Source organism: Cricetulus griseus, chromosome 7, assembly GCF_003668045.3.
Source record: "Cricetulus griseus strain 17A/GY chromosome 7, alternate assembly CriGri-PICRH-1.0, whole genome shotgun sequence".
In the NCBI taxonomy this organism is placed as follows: Eukaryota; Metazoa; Chordata; class Mammalia; order Rodentia; family Cricetidae; genus Cricetulus; species Cricetulus griseus.
The window spans coordinates 76375790-76397489 of record NC_048600.1 but is presented as its reverse complement, the minus strand read 5'-3'; the positions used below and the strand labels follow the sequence as shown (position 1 = coordinate 76397489).

At 39.3% G+C, this 21700-nt stretch overlaps 1 protein-coding gene across 33 annotated transcripts in view; it reads left to right on the top strand.

Annotated features, from left to right (window-relative positions):
* Positions 1–21700, top strand: part of Ncor1 (nuclear receptor corepressor 1) — a 146267-nt gene that overhangs the window by 83157 nt on the left and 41410 nt on the right. For 18 of the 33 annotated variants that reach the window (XM_027427191.2, XM_027427189.2, XM_027427188.2 and 15 more), the window contains 5 exons: positions 303–855; positions 4203–4332; positions 7820–8015; positions 18543–18716; positions 19454–19614. In XM_027427191.2, the coding sequence (XP_027282992.1) occupies positions 303–855; positions 4203–4332; positions 7820–8015; positions 18543–18716; positions 19454–19614 (1214 nt within the window). The remainder of the gene's footprint in view (positions 1–302; positions 856–4202; positions 4333–7819; positions 8016–18542; positions 18717–19453; positions 19615–21700) is intronic. The other 15 variants (XM_027427200.2, XM_027427209.2, XM_027427199.2 and 12 more) reach the window with 6 other exon arrangements.

Here is a 21700-nt window from a genome sequence, read left to right as displayed (position 1 = left end):
TCACCAGAAAGTGTCATTCATGGAATATTTTGTTTAGTTTTGTTATTCCATCTTTTCTTTGCCTTTAAAATAAATTTTTTTTTTTTAGACAACTAAATGAGTTTTTACTTTCAATTTCAGAAGCTCAAGACAATTTGATCTTTCACTTTTGTACCTTTAGAGCATGTTAGCTTCTCCAGAAGCTGTCCTTACTTCCCCGATGTCAACCACAGGAGTCAAGTTCATCCTAAATAAGCATGGTTTCTGTCACCACCTGAAACCTGTTTATTATCAGATTTTTATGCTGTATCATTATCTTTAAGGTGCTGAAAATAGTTCTGATACAGAAAGTGCTCCCTCTCCTTCACCAGTTGAAGCTGCCAAGCCCAGTGAAGACAGCAGTGAAAATGCTGCTTCTCGAGGAAACACCGAACCTGTGGCTGAGCTTGAGGCCACCACTGACCCTGCACCCTGTGCATCTCCCTCTTCAGCAGTTCCAAGCACAAAACCAGCTGAAAGTGAAAGCGTGGAGGCCCAGGCGACTGACAGCGCCAGTGTGGAGACAGCAGAGCCAATGGATGTGGACCGTGAGGAATGTTGTGCTGAAGCCAGTTCTGTTCTTGATCCGCCAGCTGCTCCCAAAGCCGACTCTGTGGATGCAGAAATTCGGGTGTCAGAAAACACTTCGTCTAAAGGTGAAGGAGATGCCAAAGAAAGAGACTTGGAGAGCACCGGTGAGAAGACAGAGGCTAGAGATGAAGACTTGGTGGCGGCTGAGCAGTTGAATATCCAGAGGCCTGAGCCACAGTCAGACAACGACTCCAGTGCCACATGCAGTGCTGATGAGGATGTGGATGGAGAGCCTGAGAGGCAGAGGTGAGGTTGGACCTTGTTTGCTCTCTGCTGCTAACCACCACTGTTCTGGCCACAGAGATGGCTCCTGTACAGGTATTGGGGAGCTCCTTGCAGTCCATGGTTTTAATGTTGAGCAATTGTGTGTGTTTAAATAGTGCAAATGATAAATACCTTCTGTATCTGCACCGTTAAAACATGTAGTCTGTTGTAACGGGAGGGGGTAGTTTTCTGCCAACAGTTGTGAATAAAACCACAAGGAAATCATGGTGCCTGAGGTTGGCCGCAGTGGTAGGTGGTGAAGATGGAAATGGAAGGCCTTGGCTTTGACTGGGGGTTTGTCCAAGTTGGTTTGGTGTCCAAACAATGTTTGTCTTGCCAAGTGTCATAGATTAAAGAAAACGCTGTAAGGAGAAATGTCATTGTTGAAATGTTTTGAAATTACTTAATTATTACTGATTTTGAGTTTGGGGGACGGGCTTTTGTTATAAGGTCAGGTTGGGCCTGCACTTGCTAAAAAGCTCTGGCTGGCCTTACATTTGTACTCTTTCTATTGTACTTCTTCTGTCTCTTTAGTACAAGGATTAGAGACATATTTGTGAGGAATTCCTTTCTTCCTCCCTCCCTCCCTCCTCTCCTCCCTCCTCCCTCCCTCCCTCCTCCCTCCTTTCCTCCTCCCTCCCTCCTTTCCTCCCTCCCTTTTATTTATTTATTTATTTTGGCATTGCTGGGGATCAAAGCTAGGATATTGTATGTACATGCAGTGTAGGCACTCTCATTGAGCTATATTCGGACCCTGAAAATGTTGGCGACCATAGCTTAGTACAAGTTAGTAGAAGTTATATTGACTGCTTTTGATATTGGTTATAATTTTAAATTTGTCACAATTGTGATATAAGATATCAGATATAATGCAAATTGATTATTTAGATTTGTTTGTGAAAAAAGAAGCATGTGTGCCATGGTTAGAAGATAACTTAGGGTATTGGACTTTGTCTTTCTACCAAGTGGCTTCCAGAGACTGAACTATGTTTATTAGGCTTAGTGACAAGTGCTTTTCCCTGCTGAGTCATCTTACCAGCCCATAAATTAAAATTTAAGTATTTTTAGTCATTAAAGGCAAATTAATGATAAAATGCATAATAAGTATCAGATTTTTATAAAGACATTTTATAGAAATAGTAATTTAATAACTTTAATATCTGAGTGTTCCCTATATCTCGAAAGAAATGTAACCACCTATAATCAGAGATGTTAGATTGTTACAGATTCCAAAAGTGAAGTAAGACTAAAGCATTGTCAGAAATTCGAGCACATCCTCCCCCTTTAAAGCCATTTTACTTTTCAGTAAGTTTTGGCATCACTGTCCATGTTTACACTTTAGTGCTCTAGACTACTATGGATATAGGCTCCTCAAAGTCAAGGTGCTAGAATTTTCATCAGTAATGCAGTCATCTAGATCATTCCTGTTTCTTCTCAACATTCTTTTTTTTATAAATTTTTTTCCTTTTTAAATTTATTTAACTTACTTATTTTATGTGCATTAGTGTGAAGGTGCACATTAGTCCCATCTCTTGGAACTGGAGTTACAGAAAGTAGTGAGCTGCTATGTGGATTCTAGGAATCTGGTCCTCTAGAAGAGCAGACAGTGCTCATAACCACTGAGCCATCTCCCCAGCCCACTCCTCTTTCTTCTCAAAGTACTGTAGAGTTTAATTGTCTCACTTTTTTTGTTTTTATTTTAATTTTCTTAAGTTTGTATGAGTGTGTCCATGTCCCATGTGAAGGTGAGAACAGCTTTCAGGGATTGAATTTCCAGTTTCTAGTTTGATAGCAAGCATCTTTACTCACTGAGTTATCTTGAGACCCAGCCCCAGTCTGTAACTAGAGTAATGGATTAAAGCAGTATTGCCTTTTTTAAAAAAATATTTTTATTTGCATTGGTGTTTTCCTGTATGTATGTCTTTGTGGGGTTAAGACAGGTGGGAGCTCACATATAGGTCCTGGGAATTGAACCTGGATCCTTTGCAAGAGCAGCTAGTGCTCTTAACCACTGAGCCATCTCTCCAGCCACCTAGTATTGCAGGGTTTTTTTTTTTTTTTCTTTTTTTTTTTGGGGGGGGTTTCGAGACAGGGTTTCTCTGTGTAGCTTTGGAGCCTATTCTGGCACTCGCCCTGGCGACCAGGCTGGCCTCGAACTCACAGAGATCCGCCTGCCTCTGCCTCCTGAGTGCTGGGATTAAAGGCGTGCACCACTAATGCCCGGCTAGCCTTTTTTACAAAGGCTTTTTTCATCTGAAATTAGAATTGTCTATATTTTGTGCTCTTAGTTTTAGTAACTAAAAATTAGGATGACAATGACCTTAGAAACAATCTTGTGATGATACAGCTACGATAGTAGTCACTCTGTATGGTCTGCAGGTAGTGCTCCATGGCAGACCATGACATCCTTGGTTTCATCCCCAACATGACCACCTCTAAAAATAGAGAAACTCCTTAGTAAAAACAAAATCATTGTAAAAACATGGTGAATTCCAAGTGAAAGCCTAAAATCTATAAAACTTCTCGGGTGTTAAAAAAATTATGTTTCCAGTTTTTTATATCTTTAGTATCATCTTGTAAAAATATAATTAGTAAATCATTTTTCTTTATGCATTTTTATTTTCTTACCAGTCCACACATTTCAAAATGGTTATCTTTACCCAGTGACTAGTATAACATTGAAAAATATGTCTAAGGCTATAAAATACAACACTGTTTTATTGTGTGTATGTGTAAAGTATATCAAGTTCGTATATTGGACACCCTAAACTCAGGTGTAGATATTGGACAAATTGTGAGAATTGGTTCTCTTCTTACCATGTATATTCTGGGGATTGTTAGTCTTGCTGGCTAGCCATTGAGCCATCTCATTGGTCCAAGGAACTAGTCTTTAGCATATGCGTGTATGTTAGTAAATGGATACTAACATTTTTATGGGTTTTGTTGAAACTTTTTGTCAATTAAATGTAGATAATTAAAATCAGATATCAACTTGTAAGTCAATATTAGATTTCTTTATCTGGAAAATTAGCACTATAGGCACCCCTTACTGTTTATATATTTATTTGTTGTTGTATTAGGATTTGAACCTAAGACCTTGCTCATATTAGGCAAGTATTCTACTATTAAACTATACTCCAGCCCTCCTTATATGTTACTAAGGCCAATCTTGTCTCCCCCCCCCCCCTCTCTCTCTCTCTCTCTCTCACACACACACACACACACACACACACACACACACACACTTAAAATGAATTGTGGTGATTTTACAGTTGAAGACATAAATAAAAATAACTTCTTTTATCTCTATTTAAAACCACCAATTATAGAGTGTTTCCTATGGATGCAAAGCCGTCGTTATTAAATCCAACTGGATCTATACTAGTTTCATCCCCTATTAAACCAAATCCATTGGATCTGCCACAGCTTCAACATCGAGCTGCTGTTATCCCGCCAATGGTAAGTATTATTGTTAGACCTTCATGGGTATATTTAAAATTTCTTTTACTTAACTCTTAGACTTTTTCAGAATACTGTGGTTAAAAACAAAACAAAACAGGCAATGTGAAGTTAACTATTTCAGTCAAAGTTTTTGCTTACTTTGGAGATTGTAACTTAATTACAACATTTTCTTTTTCCTTTCCTCCTTTAAACTCTTCCATTTACCCCTCCCTACTTTTCTTAAAATTCATGGTCTCTTTTTTTTCAGTCATTGTAATTGCATATATATACATATATAAGTATATTTATGTGTGTGTTTGTGTGCGTGCGTGCGTGCGTGTGTGCGTGCGTGCGTGTGTGTTTGTGTGTGTGTGTGTGTGTGTGTGTGTGTGTGTGTGTGTGTGTGTGTGTATTCCTAAATATAACATGTAGAGTCCATTAATGTTACTTATATGTATGTTATTGGCTGACCATTTGGCACTGGACAACCAATTGATGTGTTCTTCCTTGGGGAGGACCATCAGTTTTTCTTACATGTATATAATAAATTTTGGTCATGTTTATCCTTCTTTACCCTGTCTCATGCCATTCCCTTTCCCGCTGAAACCCTTCTTTCCATTAAGTCCTCTTCTTACTTTGCTGGGGCATATGTGGGGTCCTACCCAGTGTAATCAGTTGCTTACATGACCATCGGTGGGGGCTTGTTTACTAGAGCATGGGTAACCTCTCAGTGTCTGCCTTTGAAGGTGATATTCACTTAGCCACCATCAACTGCCAGTAGTCTCTCATGGAAGGACGGGACCTTATGAATCCAGACCTCATCAATAATGAAGTTTTGACAAACCCATAAATTGGTTCAGGCAGCCACAGTTGCAGTGAAATCCTGAGTGAATTAGCCATGTCACATATCCAGAATACATCATGTCACAGCAGTTCTACCCATCATCAGCTCTTAAATTCTTTATACTCCCTCATCTGTGTTGTTCCCGAGCCTGGATGAGGTGCTACAAACCTCATTTAGGACCAAGATTCAACAGTCACTTATTCTCAGAACTCATTTTAGCCAATTTTAAATGTATATAGTTCAGTAGTCTTAAATGTTATTCACTATGTTGGGAAGTACAGTGCCAAAATTTACTATCATCCAAATCTGAAACTCTCTACTAATTAAACAATGCTCTTTTGCCTTGACAACTCCAGCTACCTAGCCACTACCATTTACCTTTCTTTTTCTTTGAATTTTCCTCCATTAGAAACTAGTGAGCTCTTTTTTCCCCCCACAATCCTCCTCATACCAAATGTGAGGGATTTTCCCCCACACCAAGTCTGAGTTATTGACAGATACAGTTACAAGGTTTTATTTGCTAATTTTATATGCTAGTCATGTAAGTTATTGGGTTCCAGGTTATTCATACTTCTGTGCAACTGAGGCTGGAAATCAGGTTCCATTGAGAGTGTCTCAGAGAACCTAACAAAGCACTTTTTAAAAACTCTTATTTATGTGTTACAAAACATACAACTTAGAAGCTCTCAGATTGAAGAGATGCATACAGCAAGGTATGTGGAAAAGCAGTAGAATATTTTCCCCTCTGGGTCACACAACCCTCTCAGCACCTCCATGTTTTCACCAACCTGAGCTCTCTGAGCCCTGCCATTTAGGAATTAGTGTGGTTTTGGAGGGAGATTTCATGATATAGGCATGATTAATTAAATTGTTGGCCTTATTGATGAGTGCATGACCCTCCATCCTCTCTTCTCCACCTAGAGGTTGGAGGTATGCTTGGCTGGACTGTGGTTAGCTCATACTTCCAGCCCTTTATTCATGCCTTGATCTTCTGGGACACCAACCAGTAGTCATCCCACTGACAGAAAATACTTCTTACACTTTTTAATTTTTATTTTATTTTTTTTCATATATTTCCCTGGCTAGCCTTGGTTCAATCTGTAGCCAAGGATAACCTCGAATTTCTATTCCATCTGCCTCTGCCTACTGAGTTCTGGAGATTACAGACAGACACCAACATGCCCAGTTTATGCAGTGCTGGGTACTGAACAACACAGGACTTTGTGTATGTGAGATAAGTATTGTACCAACTAAATTATATCTCCAGCCCATTGACACACTCTAATTTGAGACAGAGTCCTGTGTACAGTCTAGGCTGTCCTGGAACTCAGCTGTGTAGCCCGGGCTAATTGAACTGACTATAATCTTCCTACCTTAGTTTCCTAAATGCTGAGTTTATAGAGTACACCCTCCCTTTGGCATAAAAGACACTTAGTTCTGCACAGTCCAAGGAGATTAGGCTTGGACCAAGCACAGAGACAGACTTTATTATACCACAGCACCTTACAGAAATCGAGTTAACAGAGTCTGTACACGATTGCTTCCAGTTATTATATTGTCCCAAGGATTAGAGTGTCTTAGAGGAGCAGGAGCCTCTTAGGTAGAAATTTAAGACTCCATATCGGATTTAAGGTTTCTTTTGGACCACAACAGTTTGGTCTGGTTTTGTGCCACAAGGAGGGAAAGCCAGGTTCACATGTAAAACCAAATATATAGTCGTATTTGTTCTGTAAGGCCCAGTTATAGTAGGGTAAAATCTATAGTAGTGTTGAGAGCATATATTCTCTAATATATGTTAGATCTGTAGGGTCTCTATGGCTTTTTGTTGTTCATGAATTAATCATAAATAAATAATAAAAACATAGTTGCAAAGTAGAGTGGGTTGTATATACCTGTAATCCCAGTGTTCAAGAGGTTGAGGCAGGAGGATTGCCTTATGTTTAGGATCATTTAGGGAGTGCCTAGCCAGCCAGAGATACCTTGTCCTTAAAGCAGATTAAAACTGTATAATTATAAAGTGGGGCAGATGGTGTGTAGTATGAAAGAAATGACCATGACGGAATGAAAAGCAGATCAAAGTGGGTCCCCGTGTTACATTCTGTCTGGGTGAGTTAGTTTGGGGAAGGGGAGGTTAGGGGAGATGATAAGCCAAGGATGATGGCCACATTTCTTGCTGAGGTCTGTTTCTAAAAGGGAGAGCACTGAAAGAGAGACAACAAGTTGTATAGTAGAAAGTTACTTTGGGCTATGCAGGAGGACTCAGAGGAAAACAGTTTTTTATGAATGTGGGCCTTGTAGAGCATCTCTTGGAAAGAGAAGTTTCTTAGTCATTGCCACATAGGGTAAGTAACTCTATAGAAATGATTGTGGTTGTCTGTTGAGAGAGAGATGCAGGATGAGACGGAGGCCAAATTGATCATAAGGATTTGAATTAGACAAATGATGGTTAGTTTGATTTATTTTGTCACAAATTTTATGATTTCTGCTGTGCTCAATTCTTTAGTAACTACCTAGCATTTGTTTTGAAGAGTGCTTTAATTCAAACATGGTCAAATCGTCTCAATCCTTAACACTTCAGGAATAAGTATTACTTCTAACAGTTGGTAATTACTGCTACAGGGTCCTTGGCACATTTCAATTTGATTTTCCCCCCCCTCGTAGGTTTCTTGCACCCCATGTAATATACCAATTGGAGCCCCCGTGAGTGGCTATGCTCTTTACCAGCGGCACATTAAGGCTATGCATGAGTCAGCTCTCCTGGAGGAACAGCGTCAGAGGCAAGAACAGATAGACTTGGAATGCAGAAGCTCTGCAAGCCCGTGTGGTACTTCTAAGAGTCCAAACAGGGAGTGGGAAGGTAGGTACAAAAGGAATCAAGGTGAACCCCAAGATAGTGTGTGTCCTTTGTGCTCTGTATGTGATTTCATGCAGTTTAAACATCTGTCCCTGAGAGAAGACTCCTTTTTTTTAGACATATTAAGCAGTTTATTATAGGCCCAGCAGAGTAGGGAGACTAATGGAGATGAAAAACAGGGTTAATGGCTGACTGCCAAGGCTGGTCGCCAGAGAGAGAGAGAGAGAGAGAGAGAGAGAGAGAGAGAGAGAGAGAGAGAGAGAGAGGAGAAGCGAAGCAGACAGAGAAGAGGAGAAGAGTAGAGAGAGCGTAAATGGGCAGGGATCTATCTTTTAAAGGGGTCCTCTGCACCTGCGTGCAGACTTGGTTCCCATGGAACCCTGGGCTGACCAGGGTACTTCCTGTTCCGACAGGTAACAGGGGCAGGCTAGCATAATGCCTGAACCTTTCAATCCCACCTTTACTTACTATTAAAAAAAAAAAAAAAGGTGGGTTGTTGGACATGGCAGAATAAGGAATAAGGGCGTCGAATTCTCAAGACTGCTTCCTGCTGATGGGGGGGGCATTGACCATCTTTGGAGGACCAAGAAGGTTGGGGTGCTGCCACATCCTGGGGTAGCTGGTTGTTTCATCGAAGTCCAGGCTGTATGGAACTCCCTGGCGCCTCTTCGACCTGGCAAGATGTTGGCAGAGCAGAGGACAAGGTTAAGTTTAGAAAAAATTTTTTTTTCTTAGGTCCTGTCACTTGAGGGGAAGATTTTAAGATGAGGGAGGGGTTCCCGAGGAGTCCCAACATGAGGGAAGGGAGTCCTGGGACCAGGGAAAGATTGAATAACTGGAGTGAATCTGACCTGTTTGGATCCAATTCAGCTCCCTGGAACTTACAAGAATCCTTAGTTTGTGGAAACATAAGTATTAGACACATTAGCAGCACATTTATGTTAGAAGCAACTTGGCTGAAAGCATTAACATTTTATTTTAAAATTGACAGACATTTTTTAAGGACTATAAAAAGCATCTTCATTTTGACCTTGTAGTTATGATCCTATAGTGGTATTGTAGAACTTTACTGACTATGAACAGTAGCATGAAAAATAGAGAAATCAGGAACATATTTCATTCTTTTTAATGTTTCAACTCACTTTATCATCACTTAAGCCTTCTTATCCTCAGACCTTCATAACTTTAATTCATACATCTTACATTACCATCTTAGACCTTCCATTTTCAGACCTTTATACCTTTCATTCTCAGACCTTCATAACTTGCATTTATCCACCGTGTTAGACCTTTCCATCCTCAGACCTTTGTAACTACATTTCCAGACCTTCATATGCCTTACACTTTCCCATCTTCGCATAAACCCTAAAATACCTGTTCCTGAAATCTGTTTTGCTTTAAGCTGACAAGACTACCAGTCATCAAAAGCATCAGAGTTCTTGAGAAGGATAAGGTTTTATCTGAATTAATGATTAAAGAATAACAGAGACTTGCCAGCAGGCTGCATGGACAGCCAGCCCCAAGGTCCTCCCATCCATAGTAGCGGGCTGCAAGACACCTGCCTTCTTGCTGATAGCATGTGACCTGTAGATTATGGACTACAGGAAGGCTCGCCTACCATTGGCCCAAGCAACACGGGGAAAGTCAATTCCACTGTCCTCTTGTACACGGTCTGGAGTACTTTGTAGCAGTTGAGGTGAAGGGCAGGGTTGCTAAGTGACTAGTGTTGTCACTGACTGGAGATGAAGTTTCTTCAGTGCCCATCAGTCTTCTTGGAGGAAATGGGGTGGGGCCAGCAGCTGGCCTATTAACAAAAGAAAGCCTCTTAACAATACATTTTAAATGCCATGTTCTCTAGATCTCTGAGCATTTGAGGGCTGTCTGTTTAGTATCTCAACAGTTAAAAATTTGCCTTTAGTTAGAGAAAAATCCCTTTTTGTAATAAAAAAAAAGCTATACCTTTGTAAATGGCTTACAGGATGAACTGAGTGGTATAAATATTTTGTTAATTTGAAATAGACCTTTATGATTTTAAACTTTTATCATCATTTAAAGATACATAAAAATTTAGAAATATGAGACAGCACAGTTTAATTGCATATAGAGTTAGATAAGTATAAAGTTAAATTACAGGTACAGAGACAAGTAGGACTGGATAACAGTAAATGGGGAACCAGAATATAATCTCTGATCCATATATTGTAGCAAACAGACAGGAGATTTAAAGGGATAGAGTAGACTTAAACAGAGGGCCCTGGAAAGACACAGTATTCTGTAAACAAGCATGAGCAACAGAGCCAGTGAAAGAAGAAATCCCAGACCCCCAAAATAAAAAATAAAATAGAATAAAAAGCAAAAAGATCTGGCAGTCAGATTTGCTGGCACAGGCCGCTGGAGTGGGCATGCCCTCGGGTAGGTCATATGGCCAAGATGGCGGCCCCCAGGTTAGACCACATGGCCAAGATGGTGGCAACCATAAACTGCTTTTTTGTCTGTTTACCCGCCAGAAAGGTTCCTTATGCATTCCCCATGGGTGAGGCAAGTGGAAAAACTGGCAAAAGCTCCTCTATGGATGCCCGTCGGCCCGTGGGAGTTGCCAGGCGCCTGGCCCCAAAGGGGACTCAGGGTCCGAACTGAGAAAGCAAAAAAGCACCGCTCCTGGAGCGGGATCCCAAACCTGACCCTCGGGAAATTCAAGGGATGTCTTACTGGATTGTAGCAAACAAGCAGATGAGTGGGTTCCAAAGATGCTTAGTTGGAAAAGCGGCAAGTTGACGTGTACAGAGTCCCAGCATCTCAAGCCATTGCAGGCAGGAGGAAGTGACAAGAAAAACCGAGATGGAAAGTGGGTTATGAGTTCAGATTTAGGATCCCGGAAATTTCCCGTGCCCCTGGCAGGAGAGATTACAGAGAAAGCCTATCCCACCAGCAAGCTGCGAGAACTTACGGAGAGAGCCTAAACCGAGTTGGGTGCCAATGTTAAATTTTTGCTTAAATTAGAAATAAAGAAGAGGAAGAAGAGGCGCAAGATGAGACATGAGACTATGAGACATATTAGACATATTAAGCAGTTTATTATAGGCCAGCAGAGTAGGGAGACTAAAGGAGAAGAGAAACCGGGTTAATGGAGGACCTCCATGGCCGGTCACCATAGAGAGAGAGAAGAGAAGAGAAGCAGGCAGAAGAGAAGAAAAGTAGAGAGCGAGTGAAGAGTCCTTAAACTAATGCTGATTATACAATTAAATACTCGTGGTCGAGACAGCAGTAACATTGTTAATAGCTTTCTAGTTAATGAATTCATTCTTCTGAGAGTTTAAAAACCATATTTAATCCTCCATTAATCTGACTTTTCAAAGTAGAAAATGATGTTCTGTTATTGAAACACATTACCTGTGGCTATGTAACATTTGGATGTGGTGGTGGCACCTTTTCGTAGCAGATAGTTTCCACCCTGACCCAATCTTCAGCCTGTTAACTGTGTGGCCATGGGCAAAGATACCTAGCCTGCCATTGCTTTAGTTTTCTCATCAACAAGCGAAAACTGTAATACATATTTATTTTGCTAGGGTTGTAAACAGTCAATATTGTTATATACCACATGGCTCAGCTTTTTTGTACTGTTATGAAAGGACCTGTCCCTGATGTATCACTTTGAATTGATTCATCCTGCTTCTGTTGGAGCACAATATATCTTTTACTTTAATATGAGAGGGTGATTTCTAAATTTTAATAATTTGTCTGATAGCATTAGAATTACCATATGGCTAATAGTAAATTTAAACTATTTTTAAGTATGCTTAGAATTCATGAATACTAAAATTGTCTATGACTGATTCAGAAGTATTTTGTAATATTTTATATAGGATTGCAATGTAATACTATATACTGTAAAGCACTGTTGTAATACTTTACATAGACAAGAACAATCAATCAGCTTTGGAAAGCCATTGTGTATGTTAAAGGCTATTTAATACAAAAGTGGAACTGTAGTGTAGCTGATCCTACTAACTCCTCACTCAATGCCACACCGATGATGAATTACTAGTTATATAACAAAGAACCTCTTACAGCAGACTTTTCTATATGAACTTGTTGTTGTCTTACATGTAAATTCTTTTTTTAATTCTGTATGTGCTAATGTGTTGTGCTAATGTGTTGTGCTAATGTATTGTGCTAATGTATTGTGCATTCGGAGTTTGGAGGACAACTGTAAGGAGTCCATCTTTTCCTTACATAGTGGAATCAGGCTTGCATAGCAAACACTTTTACCTCCAGAGCCATTTCAGCATCCCTTAAACATATATTTCATTCTAGTAAAAATTTGAACAAGGGAATAATGCATAGGCACGGAAAGAATGTAGAGTAAATCTCCCTCTCTGCTAACAATTGAAACCAGTCTACGATGGGCAAGTACTCTCCCACTAACCACTAGCCATAAGGAAGTCTTTCTTTTTTATTATTTTCTCTCCTTCCATTCTCTCTCCTTTCAAGCCCTGTCATTCTTCCCCTCCCTTCAGGATAGGGTTGTAGTATATATATAGCCCAGGTTGTGCTTGAACTCACTATGTAGCTTAGGCTAATCCTGAACTTAGAATCCCCCTGCCCCAACTTCTCAAGTGCTGGGATTTCAGGGCTATGTCACCATGTCCCTCCTAAGTGAATATTTCTTTGATGGAAGTAGGCAGAAATTTTGATAACTTTTAATGAATTGAATTTTGAGAATCTTTAATCCCTATTTTTATAATCAATACAATGGATACTTAGATGTTATATGCTGAAGGAATAGATTAAGTGATCCACCCCTGCTGGGCAGTGGTGGCACACGCCTTTAATCCCAACACTCAAGAGAAAGAGGCAGGTGGATCTCTGAGTTTTGAGGCCCAGCCTGGACTAGAGAGTTGAGTTCTGGAACAGCCAGTGTTAACCAGAAAAACCCTGTCTTGAAACACCCCCTCCTCCCCAAAATAGTGATCCACCTCCTTCTTCCTTCCCTCCCTCCCTCCCTCCCTCGCTCCCTCCCTCCCTCCCTCCCTCCCTTCTTTCTCTCTTCTACTGGGGATTTAACTTAGACCATGTGTTCTAGTACTGCCACATCCTAGTCCTCAGAGATGTCTATTTTTTAAATATCACAATTATGAAGAAATCTATTAATAAGTTATAAAATAAAGGCCTGTTTATCCCTTATATATTATTTAGGATAGCTTTTTTAAAGGATAAAATAAAACTTAGAAAAAGTAACATTCAGTTCAATCATTTGTTGAGCTCCTGCCAAAGCCTCGAATTATTCAGTGAGTCTTTTTTTTTTTTTTTTTTTTTAAATTGTATTGAGCTAGAGTGACCAGAGCCTAAGTGTTGAACTTGATACTATGAGCTGTGTTTCTCTGTAGTTAATCCTTCGTTCTGTGTGCTTTAGATTTCACTGGTGCCTGCATTTTTAATCATAATGCGTGATCTTAAAATTAAACTTCCATGCTAAATTACTATGACATTAAGAGATTTATAGTTTGATTCAGAATGGCTTTACAAAGTGGGATCAATTTTTTGAAGTTATTTTACATAAAGGTTTTTTTTGGGTGGGGGGTTCGAGACGGGGTTTCTCTGTGGCTCTGGAGGCTGTCCTGGAACTAGCTCTTGTAGACCAGGCTGGTCTCGAACTGACAGAGATCTACCTGCCTCTGCCTCCCGAGTGCTGGGACTAAAGGCGTGCGTCACCAATGTCCGGCTACATAAAGGTTTTATTTTGCTAACCCACCTAATGTATGCCTCCAGTATTTTATTTCTACAAGCTGTATATCTCTCCTTTGAGGTTGTTCATAAGTACTGTACAGTCAGTGTCCGAGCCACTCCTTCAAATATCATTTAAGTGTTCACAGTTAAGTTATCTGTGTGGAAAACATGGCAAATGTTTTAAATACAACTTCACAGGCTAGTTTATAGATTAAAAAGTACCTGTAGTGTCAGTTTATAAATAAATACCGTCAGCTCATCATGACAGCTCATGTTTGTAATTCTGGCACTTCAAGGGTTAAGGCAGGATTTTTCATGAGTTTGAGGCTATTGTGAATTACTTAGTGAGTTCTAAGCCAGCTTGATCTACAGAGTGGGACCTTGTGCCAAAATAAATAAGCAAAACCCACACCACTACACCATTAAAAGAACAGTTAAGTACTAGGAAATTCTGCCTGGATTGGGACTGTATGTTTTACTTTTGCTGTTGTGCCCCATTTTATTATATTCATTGATTGCTTTTTAAATGAGATTGCTACAAACTGTTATTGTAGGCATGCCTCCCATTTTACATTATGCTTTGTTACCTATTTAAAAAAAAGTTTAAAAAAATACTTTAAAGACTTATTTTCAACTGACATTTAGTTAGATTGACCCCTGCTTCACTGATAGCTTCCAGTGAAGAAACTTGGGCATGGCAAATTAGAAGTTGTAATGCAAATTTAATAAAATCTATAATCAAAGGAGTCAAGACCATGATAGGGAAGCCCACAGAATAAGCTGACCCAAGCTAGTGAGAGCTCAGTGACTCCAGTCTGACAAATGGGTAACCTGCATAAGACCAAACTAGACTCCCTTAATATAGGTGACATTGGTGTGGCTGGGACAATATATGAGGCCACTGGCAGTGGGTCCAAGATTTACCTATAATGTACAAACTGACTTTGTGGAGCCCATGCTATATGGAGAGAGATACCTTGCTCAGCCTAGACACAGAGGTGTGGGGGTGGGGAGTTGCCTTGGACATGCCTCAAGAAGTTGATGGGACAGACTTAGTAGACTTCCTAGGGGAGACCTTACTCTGTTTGAGGAGTAGATGAGAGGTAGTAGGGAATGGAGCAAGGGAGCAGGAGAGGAGGGAGAGGGAATGGGGATTGGAATGTAAAAAATAAGTTAATAAAAAAGTTTTAAAAAGTATACAATCAAAATAGGTTTCTGCTTTTGTACAACTAAAGCTATTTTTGTTTTGTGTTTATTTTGTTATTTTATTTGTTTTGTTTTTCTGCTTCTGTGTATTTTCTGATTGAAATTGATATGGTTAGGATCCTCTAAATATCTTTTTTTTTTTTTTTTTTTTTTTTTGAGACAGGGTTTCTCTGTGGCTTTGGAGGCTGTCCTGGAACTCTCTCTGTAGCCCAGTCTGATTTCGAACTCACATTGATCCACCTGCCTTTGCCTCCTGAGTGCTGGGATCAAAGATGTGCACCACTACTGCCCGGCCTATCATTTTTTTAAATGAATATTTCTACATAGTTATAAATTGTTTAAAATGGTAAACCAGTCAGACTTCGAATTTTTAATATACTATTATGTCAAATTCTCTAGGAAAGGAGAAATAAATTTTTTTTTGTGTCCGTACACTGGCCAATCCTTTTGCCTCAGCCTCCTAAGTGTTGGGGTTATAGGTATGCAAAACCATGCCCAGTATGAATGTCATTGTTTTGATGGATAGGCGTCAGAAGTTCAAAGTCCCCCTTAGTTTGCTTTGGTCGGGCAGTTAAGTGTGACTCTTTGGAGCCCCAATTTCCTCATTTGAAAAATTCCATTGATCTCTTTGATTGTGAGAGTTAAATGAGACAGTTTACTATATTGTATTTCCCAGAGAGAAATCCAGATGTTTACAGTTTAATAAAGGAAAAACTGAATAGTAGTGTTCGATTAGATCTGGTAATACATAAGGGAACCAGCCCAGAACAAATATCTCCTTAGCTAATATAGGCTCACAGTCCCAAGTTACACTTTGAGCAGTTATCCATTGTTCTGCAGAGACAGAATTCCAAGGTGTGATTGTTTGGACAGATGGGGAGATTTACAGTGTAAAGTATTGTTATAGTTGTCCTAGACAGACCAGCCCTGCTTTTCCCAGGCAGTTGTTAACTGGGGTCCTGCTGCCTGTGGGGCAGAATTTTGCTGTCCTGATTAGAGGTACAAGGATGAGTGAGCATTGCCAGCCAGGGTTGACCTCTAAACTGCCTGGCAGAGGCAGTGCTCTGTTGTTAAACTTTATTTTTTGTACAACTTACTGTTTTCTGAGCAAGTTGATTGATAAATCCTTTATAAGTTTATTACTGCCACGTCTTCCTTCAGATTCATGGAAAGCATGGTATGTAACACTTGAATATTAGTTGATTTACAATCATTGTTTCTGATTTCTAAAAGTACCTTAACATGTAAAAGGACTGTGCCTGTGATAATAAATCTTTTTTGAACTGGGCAATGGTGCTACACAGCTTTAATTCCAGCACTCAGGCAGAGATGTGTGGATCTTTGTGATTTTGAGGTCAGCCTGGTCTTCAGAGTGAGTACCAGGACAACCAGGGCTACACAAGACAGAAAATTTCTGTCTTGAAAAAAGTCTTTATTTGAAACCAGTTGTGGACCTTGACACTTGTGTGGAAACTACAAGGTGGCCCACGGTTGACATAGTATAGTAAGGAAAAAACAAGTTTAGATATTTAAAAGAAGAAGACAAATTGTTATTTTGCAGGGTAATATTATCCTAGAAAATGTAAGAGAGGCCTGGGAGATGGTCCAGGCAAAAAATACCTCTCTTCCAAGCTGGGCTACCAACCTATGACCTTAGTTTGATTCCTAGAACCTGCTCACAGTCCTATGGGAGGTAAAGATTGGAATCATCTGGAAGCCTGCAGGTCAGCTAGGCTCTGGTATGCACCATGGCAGAAACAAGAGAGTCCGTGTCTCAACAAGGTGGAAGGTGAGGACTCCCGAAAGCTGTCCTCTGACCTCCACACACATTCGTAACACGTGCATACTGGTACCCACATACTTATCATAAATAAAAATACACGACAATTATGTAGTGCATACATTTTTTTTAAAGTCTAAACATTAACTGAGAATCATTTGAACTTAAAGGAATGTTTTCCTAGAAAAAGCTGTTTTATAGAAAACCTATCTTCTTTGTATATGTGAAGTATTCAGTTACATATATGCATCCATATAGATGAGAGATGATTTTCATAGCAAAAGAACATGTAAGACCTAGGAATAGTTTTAATAAATATGACAGATTATTTTTAATTCAACACTAAAAGAATTCTTCTGTCCTTTATTTGTTCATAAGTTTAATGTAATCCAAATGAAAATTCTAATGACATTTTGGGTAGAAAGTACTAATTTTAAATCTAAATTTATCTTAACAAGCTGAATGTGGTGGTATAGATCTGTGATCCCAGCATGAGGGAGGCCATGGCAGGAAGATTTTGAGTTTGAGGCCATCTAGGCTTATACCACAAGCCAGTTTCAAATAATCAGTTCCAACAAAAAAGCTGAAAGGACAAATGGACAAAATTAGGAAATGAAAAGAACAATAATGCATTTGTTCTGTCAGGCATTAAAATGTCATATCTCTAAGTGGTAAGAGTTACATTTGATTTTTATGTTGTATTTTTCTGGTTTTCAAAGGTTAATCACAGTATATTAGTTTAAGTTTAATTAAGGAAAGATTTAGATGGAATGATGTCACATATCTGTAATCTTGAGTATTCAAGAGAGGAAGGTAGGTGGATCTTCGGTTTCAGGCCTGCCTGGGTTATGTGACACCCCTTCTCCCCAAATAAAGAAAGGAAGAAAGTTTTATATCTGTATATTATTTTAAAATGTGTGTTTCAGTATACATACAAAGTGTGTAGAGGTCAGAGATCAACCGTGGGGATCAGTCCTGTGCACTATGTATCTTGGGTTTTTTGAAACTGTTTCTTACAGTTTGGGCCTCATCTGCCATGTTAAGCTGGCTGGCCAGTAAGCCCCAGGTATTAGCTTGACTCCACTGCCCCCATCCCCATTCCCAGTGCTGGGATTTCCAATACTTGCCACCATTCCTGGCTCCTGTCTATGGGTCCTAGGGATCCAACTCATACCCTCATACCCTGTAAGGACTTGACTTACCAATTGTAGTGTCTTCTCAGTCCCCTATTTATGGTTATATGACTGCGTTGTTGGCATGCCATTGAAACTTGGAAAATTTTTAACGTGGAAATAACTTTTTCATTATTTTCATCATTACAGTTATATTCATAGGTTTGTTTTTTGGAACTGGTGAAGGGTTTTGGATAAGCTTTATCTGCATTTGTTTGAAAAGACTTTTTCCATTTCTCATGTTTACTTTTTTAAATATTAGGCAGTTAATATCAACAAGCTAATTGAAATTCTCAGAGAACTGATCTGTAATCCAGGTCAGACTTGAATTCACAGATTCCCTTGATAATTCAATGTTTGTCTGATTGTAAATTTATTGCATGTCAAAGCACTTGATTTTCCTTAAGACCTTTTGTTCTTTAAAGATAAAAATTGTCATTGAATTTCTGAGGGTTTCGAATCTGAGGAAAACAGCAGATTTAGATTTAGTAGGATTTACTGTGGGTGGATTTGTCCACAGCAACTTTAGACTTTGTTATTAGTGTATAGATGGATCTGCCCTTAGATGGTGTGGGCTTGGTCCTTTCACACTTACTATTTTAATTTGGGGTTCTTCCCTTATTTTGATAACTTTAACTTTCATAGGAAAATCAGTCGCCTATATGCCTTATGCTGAGGTCAAACGTGCTCTAGAACAGGAAGCACAGATGCACAGTACCGCAGCAAGGTCAGCCTCACCGTGTAGGCTCTCTCCAAGAGAAGTCAGTAAAGCCGCTTCACAGCCTGATTTGAGTGCAGCCCGCTATAGTGTCCCTCCAGGTAAATATTACCTTTCTGCACAGTGGCTGCCGGCCATCTACCCACAGGTGTTCCACGTGGTGTTTTAATCTCATGAGTGACCTGCTCTTCCAGGACATGTCTTTGCTCTCTTAGAATGACTTTCTTGTTTCTCTGCATTCCATTGTCAGTTGAATCCAGATTCACTGGGCCACTGGGAAATCTGTGTTGACACACCTATACTGTGATTGGCTTTTCTTTTAACAGTACAACTACTTTGTAAAAATTCCTGAGAGTCCCCGTACCACCCCCCACCTCCCCGAAATTCAAGTGTACTGTGAAAGCCAGAATCCATAGATATTTCTCAAATTATGCAGCTACACAGAGGATGTATACTGGGTTGTCAGCCAGGTCTCCAACTGTGTGAAGCAGCAGATATTTCTTGGATGCTTCCTGATCCTCATTTCTATTGTAAGTTTCAGAAGGTGATAAAGAAACTCAGTCACTCATAATGATTGCCTCTATTAATCAGAATAGTTGCTGAAGTCAGCTTTGAATGATGTGGTTTGAAATAAATCAAATACATTTGCCTTACAAATATTTGAGATTTGAATATACTCATTGTCAGAATTTTAAAAAGTAAAAATACTCATGGTTAGCTTCATATGACATTTAGAATTTAATTTGTGGTCTAGAGACTCAGGAATACTTACTGAGAAAGGTAGCCTATGCACACTAAGAAATTGACCATTTGAAATGATTTTTCCCCCTTTAAAAAGTTCTTCAACCTGCTCCACATCAAGTGATAACTAACCTTCCTGAAGGGGTTCGACTTCCCACAACACGACCAACCAGACCACCACCTCCTCTCATCCCATCGTCTAAAACCACAGCGGCATCAGAGAAACCATCCTTTATAATGGGAGGGTCCATCTCACAGGTAAACTGGCTTTTCTTTGTAGATTTCTGTTGAATGTTGCTTCAATTATTCCTTTACCTCCTCTCACTAACTTATTAGTATACTAATAAGTAATCAGGTTCCTTCCTAGACTTTCTTTCCTGCTTTCTGTAACCATGTGTTTATCTTCACTTTCCTAGGTCTCATATGAACAGGATCATACACTGTGCACTCTTTTGTGTTTGCCTTTTATCTCCGAGTAATGATTTTAGGGATTCAGTCAAGTCTTTGTGTGTACTCAGTAGCTTTTTGATTGTTAAATACTCTACTGTATGAGCATTTCGTTTTGTTAAATCCCTTCTGTGGAGGGAAACCTGAGCTGTTTTATACTCCTTAAGAATGAAGTTTCATGCTGGTTTCTGTGTGACATACATTTGGATATCAAACTCACATTGTTAGTAGGCTTTGTAGTAAGCACTTTGACCTACAGAGCTATCTTGCTGGCCGTTTTATTTATTTTTTGAAACAAGGCCTTTTGCGTTCCAGGTATATAGTCAAGAGTGACCTTGAACCTTCACCTCCCAAATGTTAGGATGACAGATGTGTGTCACCATGCCTTCTTCCTGACTGACCCATAGTCCCAGCTCCCCTAGACATGTACATATGTATATACAATTACATTTGTATTTTCATTTAGTATATTCATTGTATATGGCATTGTTGCACAGAACATTTTCATATAATCATTGCACATTGAGCACATTCTTCATACTTTGATTTGTTACATTTTGTAAGCTTTATAGATTTGGCTTTTACTTTGGTGCTTATGATCAGAGACTGGTAGAAGTCAGCATTCTCCTCTTGTTTGGTTTCCACTTCTGGCAGCGTGGCTGACAAAGTTTTCTCTCTCTCTTTTGATTGTTCTGGTTGTCTTTTGTTGGATCTGTATCTGCACCCGGAGTCATTCTGTGGATCTATTTGTCTACTTTTTTTGTTATTATAGTCTTGATGGTTGTCATGTTATAATGTATAATCATTTAGTGTATATCCTGTAGTGTATTATTTTTCTGGCCACTCTATATCCTTAATCTTGTTCATATAAGTTATATAATTTTTTTTCACTTTTGTAAAAGCCAACTAGAGTTTAGTTTGAGATTATATTAAAACCTACAAATCAGTTTCAGATAGGAATAGATATTTTAATAATCTTGAATTTTCTAATCTATGAATAAACACATCTTTACATTTTCTAGGTTTTATTTGCTAATTCCTGTTTAAAGTGTTTTGTCGTTTCCATTTTAGAAGTGATGTACATATTCTGTTTATTTTGGGCTATTTCATTAATGTTAATGTATTCTTTGTGTTTTGGCTTTTTGAGACAGGGTCTTACTATGTATCCTTTGCTGGCCTGGAAGCTTAACTGTGCAAACCAGGCTGGCCTTGAACTCAAAGTGATCCACTTGCCTCTGCCTCCCAGGTTCTGGGATTAAAGGTGTGCAGCATATGCCAGGCAATTTCAATGTATTCTTTGTTTTTATAAGTTCTTGGCTAGTACAGGCTTGAGTGAAGATATCATAATCTTGGTTCCAAACCATCCCAGAAAGCAAATGTTTCAATGAACAAGGTCATAAAAAGCTTTTGGTTTTCTAGTATATATAAGACTCTGTTTATGTTATACTATAGTCAGTTAAGTATGCAACAATATTATATCTAAAAGAATACACACGCACGCGCGCATGCACGCGCACGCGCGCACATACACACACACACACACACACACACACACACACACACACATCTTAATTAAAAAATAATTTACAGCTGGGCAGTGGTAGTACATGCCTTTAATCCCAGCACTTGGAGGCAGAGCCAGGTGGATCTTTTGTGAGTTCTAGGCCAGCCTGGGCTATAGAGCAAGTTCCAGGACAGTCAGGGATACACAAAGAAATCCTCTCTCAGAAAACAAAACAAATTTAGAACTAGATATAGTTGCATACACCTTTAATCCCCAGCATGCTGGAGCCTGAGGCAATAGAATCACAGGTTTGAGGCTAGACTGACCTTCATAGGGAGACTGTATTTAAATAAATCAAAAGAAAATAGATACTTCTTCATTGCTTTAAGAAAT